This window comes from Chelonoidis abingdonii, chromosome 12 (genome assembly GCF_003597395.2).
Source record: "Chelonoidis abingdonii isolate Lonesome George chromosome 12, CheloAbing_2.0, whole genome shotgun sequence".
In the NCBI taxonomy this organism is placed as follows: domain Eukaryota; kingdom Metazoa; phylum Chordata; order Testudines; family Testudinidae; genus Chelonoidis; species Chelonoidis abingdonii.
In genome coordinates, this window is record NC_133780.1 from 268,946 (window position 1) to 276,292 (window position 7,347).

The 7,347-nt window shown below is 65.2% G+C and overlaps 1 protein-coding gene across 2 annotated transcripts in view; it reads left to right on the forward strand.

Annotated features, from left to right (window-relative positions):
* RXRB (retinoid X receptor beta) overlaps positions 1-7,070 on the forward strand; it is a 12,255-nt gene extending 5,185 nt beyond the window's left edge. For both annotated transcript variants that reach the window (XM_032788390.2, XM_032788391.2), the window contains 8 exons: positions 534-687; positions 1,177-1,356; positions 2,148-2,311; positions 2,599-2,728; positions 3,619-3,751; positions 4,011-4,102; positions 4,698-4,803; positions 5,568-7,070. In XM_032788390.2, coding sequence (XP_032644281.1) covers positions 534-687; positions 1,177-1,356; positions 2,148-2,311; positions 2,599-2,728; positions 3,619-3,751; positions 4,011-4,102; positions 4,698-4,803; positions 5,568-5,715 — 1,107 coding nt within the window. In that variant the 3' untranslated portion in view covers positions 5,716-7,070. The remainder of the gene's footprint in view (positions 1-533; positions 688-1,176; positions 1,357-2,147; positions 2,312-2,598; positions 2,729-3,618; positions 3,752-4,010; positions 4,103-4,697; positions 4,804-5,567) is intronic.
* Positions 7,071-7,347: the final 277 nt, after the last annotated feature.

Below are 7,347 nucleotides of genomic sequence, written 5' to 3' on the forward strand. Positions count from 1 at the left end.
GGAACCCCACTTGTTATACCTTTCCAGCAGGATTGGGAGCCATTAATAACCACTCTCTGAGTACGGTTATCCAGCCAGTTATGCACCCACCTTATAGTAGCCCCATCTAAATTGTATTTGCCTGGTTTATCGATAAGGATATCATGCGTGACTGTATCAAATGCCTTGCTAAAGTCTAGGTATACCACATGCACCGCTTCTCCACAAGACTTGTTATCCTATCAAAGGAGCCAGGATCCAGCGTGCAGGGACGGGCAGCCAGTGAGTTGGGAAGTGGATAAAATAGGGAATGTGCCCCAGTTGGGAGAGATGAGATGAGGGGTCACAGACATGATGGGGATAGGAGCGCGTGTGCGGCTGGGCTGGGGGCCACAGGAGTAAGGGGAGGAAAAGGCTGAATCCTAGCAGTGACTGGGGTGTGCTCCTCTGGGGGCTGATACCCATGAGGGGGTGGGAGCTGAGGGGAGGGATTGGGGAGTGGGGCAGGCTCTCTGGCAGGGTAGCCAGGTCAGCTCCCATCTGTCTGCCCCCAGATTAACTCCACTGTGAACCTGTCGGGCATGCACTCCGTCAGCAGCTCGGAAGACGTCAAGCCCCCCCTGGGTGTGCGGGGTCTCCCGTGCCACCCCCACGGTGGCATGATGCCGGGGAAGCGCCTCTGTGCCATCTGTGGGGACAGATCATCAGGTACCGAGGGCCAGGGCACCTGGGTTCTATCCTCAGCTGTGAAAGGGGAGTGCGGACAAGGGGGCTAGAGCAGGGAAATGGGGAGGGGGGCGCTGGGAGCCTGGACTTCTGGGTTCTATCCCTGGCTGTGGGAGGGGAGCTGGTTGTGGAGAGCTGGGAGCCTGGATTCCTGGGTTCTGTCCCTGGTTGTGGGAGGCAAGCTGGCTGTGGAGGGCTGGGAGCCAGGACTCCTGGGTTCTGTCGCTGGTTGTGGGAGGCGAGCTGGCTGTGGAGGGCTGGGAGCCCGGACTCCTGGGTTCTGTCCCTGGCTGTGGAGGGCTGAGAGCCAGGACTCCTTGGTTCTATGCCTGGCTGTGGGAGCGGAGCTGGCTGTGGAGAGCTGGGAGCCAGGACGCCTGGGTTCTGTCCCTGGCTCTGGGAAGGGAGTGGGTTGCGGAGGGCTGGGGGCCCAGATGCCAGGGTTCTCTCTGACTCTCCCCCTCCCCCTAGGGAAGCACTACGGGGTGTACAGCTGCGAGGGCTGCAAGGGTTTCTTCAAGCGCACGATCCGCAAGGACCTGACGTACACGTGCCGGGATAACAAGGACTGCATCGTGGACAAGCGCCAGCGTAACCGCTGCCAGTACTGCCGCTACCAGAAATGCCTGGCCACTGGCATGAAGAGGGAAGGTACTGCCTGCCTGGGGGTGGGGCCTGTGGAATGGGGCGGGACCAGAGGGAGATGGGGCGGGGCCAGGGCGGGTACTGCCCCTACCAGAAATGCCTGGCCACTGGCATGAAGAGGGAAGGCACTGCCCTCCTGGGGGCGGGGCCTGTGGAATGGGGCGGGACCAGAGGGAGATGGGGCGGGGCCAGGGCGGGTACTGCCCCTACCAGAAATGCCTGGCCACTGGCAGGAAGAGGGAAGGCACTGCCCACCTGGGGGTGGGGCCTGTGGAATGGGGCGGGACCAGAGGGAGATGGGGCGGGGCCAGGGTGGGTACTGCCCCTACCAGAAATGCCTGGCCACTGGCATGAAGAGGGAAGGCACTGCTCACTGGGGGCGGGGCCTGTGGAAGGGGGCGTGGCCATGGCGGGTACTGCCCCTACCAGAAATGCCTGGCCACTGGCATGAAGAGGGAAGGCACTGCCCACCTGGGGGTGGGGCCTGTGGAATGGGGCAGGACCAGAGGGAGAGGGGGTGGGGCCAGGGCAGGTACTGCCGCTACCAGAAATGCCTGAGGGGACGATCCCCCTGGGACGTGTAGGAGGAGCAGTAGCGGAGGGGTGGGGGTTTCCTATGCTGTGTCTGACCTTGCAGGAGGGACGGCAGCAGAGGGCATGGAAGTCTTTGTTGTGGCGGGTTCTGTGGTGTGTCTGACCCGTCCCCACCCCCCAGCAGTGCAGGAGGAGCAACAGCAGGGAGTGTGGGGAGGGTGATGATGTCTGTGCCACGTCTGTCCTGTCCCCGTCCCCCACAGCGGTGCAGGAGGAGCGGCAGCGGGGGAAGGAGAAGGACGGCGAGGGGGATTTTGCAGGCGGCGCAAATGAGGAGATGCCGGTGGAGAAGATCCTGGAGGCAGAGCTGGCTGTGGAGCAGAAATCGGACCAAAGTGTTGATGGCTCTGGCACTGGGGGCAGCTCGGTGAGCAGGGAGGCAGGCAGAGCTGGGAAGTAGAAGGCAGAGCCAGGCCCTGGCAAGGGGCATGTCCAGGGAGGGCAAGGGGCTCCAGAGGGATGGGGTTTCAGGTCTCGGGGGGAGGCAGGGGGCTCTGGGGAAGGGGGGGTCCTTGGGGTGGGTCTGGGTTCTAGGGGGCAGGGCTGGGGGCTTTGGGGGTGCAGGGCAGGGGGAAGGGAGAGTGGAGGCTGCGGTGGGGGGGAGGAGGCTGCATCTGACCCCCCCCTGCCCCTGTCTCTGACCCTGCCCTCCAGCCAAACGACCCGGTGACCAACATCTGCCAGGCGGCCGACAAGCAGCTGTTCACGCTGGTGGAGTGGGCCAAGCGCATCCCTCACTTCTCGGAGCTGCCTCTGGATGACCAGGTCATCCTGCTGCGGGCGGGTGAGTACACGGGGTGCAGGGTTGGGATGTCCTGCTGTGGGCAGGGGAGTGATGGGTGGGGGCGAGACATCCTGCTGCGGGTCGGTGAGTGACATGGGGTGCAGGGGCGGGATGTCCTGCTGCGGGCGGGTGAGTGACACGGGGTGCAGGGGCGGGATGTCCTGCTGCGGGTGGGTGAGTGACGCAGGCTGCAGGGGTGGGATGTTCTGCTGCGGGTGGGTGAGTGACGCAGGCTGCAGGGGCGGGATGTCCTGCTGCGGGCGGGTGAGTGACGCAGGCTGCAGGGGCGGGATGTCCTGCTGCGGGCGGGTGAGTGACACAGGGTGCAGGGGCGGGATGTCCTGCTGCGGGCGGGTGAGTGACACGGGGTGCAGGGGCGGGATGTCCTGCTGCGGGCGGGTGAGTGACGTGGGCTGCAGGGGCGGAACGTCCTGCTGCGGGCGGGTGAGTGACACGGGGGGCAGGGGCGGAACGTCCTGCTGCGGGCGGGTGAGTATGGGTGGGGGTGAGTGAGGCGCGTGGGTGCCTCTCCGGGGCTGCCCTCACGTGGAGTGAGACAAGGGGGCTTTGGTGCACATGGTTTTAGCTGGACCCTAGAGAAGGAGGGGACCCCAAACTGTCCGCTCTGGTCTGTGGCTCCTGGGGACAGGTCCTGTTGCAGTGGGGCGACTGCCAGTGGACCTGGGTTGGTTTTGCTCTTAAGTAACATGGCGGGTGGGGTGGAATTCCCTTGCCCCTCACAATGGGAGTAGTCCTGGATACAAGCTGTGGGGATGGCAGGGGATGGGGGGGCTCTGAGCACAAGCTGTGGGGAGGGCAGAGGTTCGGGGGGGGTGCAGGGGATCTGGGGTCCCCAGGCCTGGCTCTCAGCCGCTTTCTCTGCACCCCAGGCTGGAACGAGCTGCTCATTGCGTCCTTCTCGCACCGCTCCATCTCGGTGAAGGACGGGATCCTGCTGGCCACAGGGCTGCACGTGCATCGCAACAGCGCCCACAGCGCCGGCGTGGGGGCCATCTTCGACAGGTGGGGGGCAGGGGCCCAGGGGGCACAGCGCTGGTAAGGGGGCTGTGCTCACTGGGGGGCACAGGGCTGACAAGGAGGCTATGGTTTCCATGGGGCACAGCGACGGGCGATCCGAGGGGGCCTTTGCTGACAGGTGGGGACGGGGTCTCCAGGGCATGGTGTTGGGATTCAGGAGGGGTTGGGGAGCCCGTGTTGAGCTGTCAGTGGGGGGGGCGTCCCTGCCCCAGGGCCCACTGATGTGTGCCCCTTCCCCCCCCAGGGTGCTGACTGAGCTGGTCTCCAAGATGCGGGACATGCGGATGGACAAGACGGAGCTCGGCTGCCTCCGGGCCATCATCCTCTTCAACCCGGGTAAGAGACCCTCCTGAGACCCCTGGCACTGCCTCCCCGCCCCTTCATCCTGGGTAAGAGAACCCCCTGAGACCCGCTGGTGCTGCCTGCCCCCCCCCTCCTCCCGGGTAAGGGACCTCCCCGAGACCTCTCCCAACCTCCCGGCACTGCCTGCCCCCCGTCATTCTCTTCAACGTGGCTAAGGGACCCTCCTGAGACCCCTGGCACTGCCTCCTCCACCCCTCCTCTTCAGCCTGGGTAAGGGACCCGCCTGAGATGCCCTGGCGCTGCCTGCCCCCCCTCATCCTCTTCAACCTGGCTAAGGGACCCCCCCCCCGAGACTTCCCCCAGCCCTGCCTGCCTCCCATCATCCTCATCAACCCAGGTAAGGGACCTCCCCTGAACCCCCTCCCAAATCCCCTTGGACTCTTCCCCCCATCGTCCTCTACAATCCGGGTAAGGGACCCCCCCCATGCCAGTTGGCCACCAACGTATTCACCTTGGGGTCTCTTGACCCTGCTGACCTTCCAGCCCCCCGCCGCCCTGGGGGAGGGCAGGAAGGGCTGTGTGCGCGCTGACTCAAGAGGACTGTGTGCGCACTGACCCCCCCCCACAGATGCCAAGGGGCTGTCGAACCCTGGGGAGGTGGAGCTGCTGCGGGAGAAGGTCTACGCGTCTCTGGAGTCCTACTGCAAGCAGAAGTACCCCGAGCAGCAGGGCAGGTATGAGGGGGGGCAGTGGTGGTGGGGGGTACCCCAGGCAGTGGGTTGGTACAGGGGTGGAGTAGTGGGGCGTACACAAGGCAGTGGGGTGGGTATGGCGGTGGGCAGTGGTGGGGAGGCATGCTGGGCAGTGTGGCGGGGTATGGGGATGGAGCAGTGGGGGGGTACCCCAGGCAGCAGGGGAGGTACAGGAGTGGGGCAGCAGGGGGATGCCGGGCAGTGGGGCAGGTATGAGGGGGGACACGGGGGGGTATGCCAGGCAGTGGGGCAGCGGGGGTACGCTGAGCAGTGGGGCAGGTACGGGGGTGGGCAGTGGTGGGGGGGTACCACCCTGGGCAGCGGGGCGGGTACAGGGGTGGGGCAGGAGAGAGGAGAGGGCAGGAGCCACTGCTCATCCAGGCCCAGGCGGGGTGGGGAGGGGGGGTGCTGCTGCTCCTGGGGGGCCAGTTCCGCTTCGGAGCGGTAGATGCTGCAGGTGGCCACTAGGTGGTGCCAGCTCCCTGTGCCTGACCCAGAGCTTGTCTGGCATGGGGGGGTGCAGTGACAATGGGGTGGGGGGATCCCACAGGTTTACAGCAGGTATGGGGGGTTCTGGGGCAGTGGTGGGGGATGTTGGGGGGTGCAGGATCCCATGTGTAAGGGGAGCGTGGGGGGTTCTGGGGCAGTGGTGGGGGATTTTGGGGTGTGTGTGTACGGGGAGTGTGGGGGGTTGTGGGGCACTGGCTGAGGGATCTCCCCATCTAACCCCCCTGCCCGCCCCCCAGGTTCGCCAAGTTGCTGCTGCGCCTGCCGGCTCTGCGTTCCATCGGGCTGAAGTGCTTGGAACATCTCTTCTTCTTCAAGCTCATCGGGGACACCCCCATCGACACCTTCCTCATGGAGATGCTGGAGGCCCCCCACCAGCTGTCCTGAGCCCCTGGCCGGCCACACGAGAGCGATGCAGCCTGTGGCGGCTCCCCAGCGCCCACCGCTGGACTGGGGGGCTGCGGACTCTTTGGGGGGCTGCCAGGAGAAGGCCTTGGGGGTAGCATTGTCAGTTGCGAGTTGGGGCCCCCTGGGCATACCCCCTTTCCCCATCCCTGGTTTGGGAGCCCCCTAGGGTGTACTGTGTGCGCCTGCCTAGAGCTGGGGTGGCCCCAGACCACTCCCCAGGGGTGGGCCATGGGGTGTACCTCGTTCCCCCAGTTGCTGGCACCCCCTGGAGGTACCCTAGGTCCCTCGTCCATAGTGGGGTGCCCTGGGCTGACCTCCCAGGCTCCCTCAGTGCTGTGGCACCCCAGTATTGGTGTGCTGGGGGGCAGTAAAGCTAGAGATTTCAGGTAGGGGGTTGAGAGGAGCCCCCCCAAATTCCCCACTGTAAAATAATTCTCCATCTCCCCCTTCTCTCTGCAGGGCAGTGGGACCCCCCATGACATGGGAAGCCTGGCCCAGCCCCTCACCTTGTGGGGGGACCTTCTGGCCTCACTCCCTTCAGGGATTCCTGGTATGGCCCCCTTCCCCTGTCTGGGGGGGTCTTCTGGCGAAATCCCCCTCGAGGCTCCTGTGAGGAGTGGGGGTATGTGGAGAGACTCCTGTGCTGGGGAGGGGGGGAGGGGAGGAAAGGTCTATGTCAGTGCTGCCCCGCCCCCCAGGGCCCATGGGGTCTGTTACCTGCCCTGTGTGTGTGTGGGGGGGGGTTGTTCTTGGCGGGGGCCAGCTCATGTCTGTCATTAGTTCTCAAAGCCCCCCCCACCCCCGAGCCTCCCTGCCATTCTGCCAGGGGAGGGCAGTCCCTGGTGGGGGGCTTGGAGGGTTGTGCCCAGCTTGCCCCCCCAACCCCCATTTCTCAGGCACCCGGTTAGCACTTTGAATTGACATCCTGCGCCACTCCCCCACCTCAAACTATGCAGCAGGTACCAGACACCCCCCCCCCCGCCGTCTCCCACTTCCAGAGTCCAGACTGCAGCCTCCGCCAGCCACACTGACCATGAGCTCTCCCGTGGGGTGTGGGTGGGGGGTCATTGTAGGTCCTACAGCCTCTGGGGGTGGGTCTGTGGCTGTGAGCCAGAGCTCAGACCCCTGGTGAATTGGGGGTGGCAGGAATGTCACTCCCCCGCCCCCCCGTTTGCAGGGTCTGGGGGGCAGCCCTGCTTGGACAGTTTGTTTGAGTTGCTGTGGGGGGGGGGGTGTCGGGGGGGGCCCTGCCTTAGCAGCGTCCCCGTTGCGCTTGGCCCTTCTCCTCGCCCACCCCTCCCTCCTTATTTTCGCTTTTATTATTATTACCCCCCACAGTCCCCCCTCAGTACCAGAGGAACCACCTGCCCCCCCATCCAGTCCCCCCCCTGCTCCCAGAGGAACACCCCTGCCCCCCACAGTCCCCTCCCTCAGCCCAGAGGAAACACTGCCCCACGGTCCAGTCCCCCCTGCTCCCAGAAGAACACTCCTGCCCAACCCCTGCCCTCCATGACCGTCTGCGCAGGCACCGGCCCATCACACCGGGAGGCGACGTCCTTGGTTGAGAAGAGCAGCTTAATTCCTGTAACTCCAAAGCAATGGGGGGGGGTC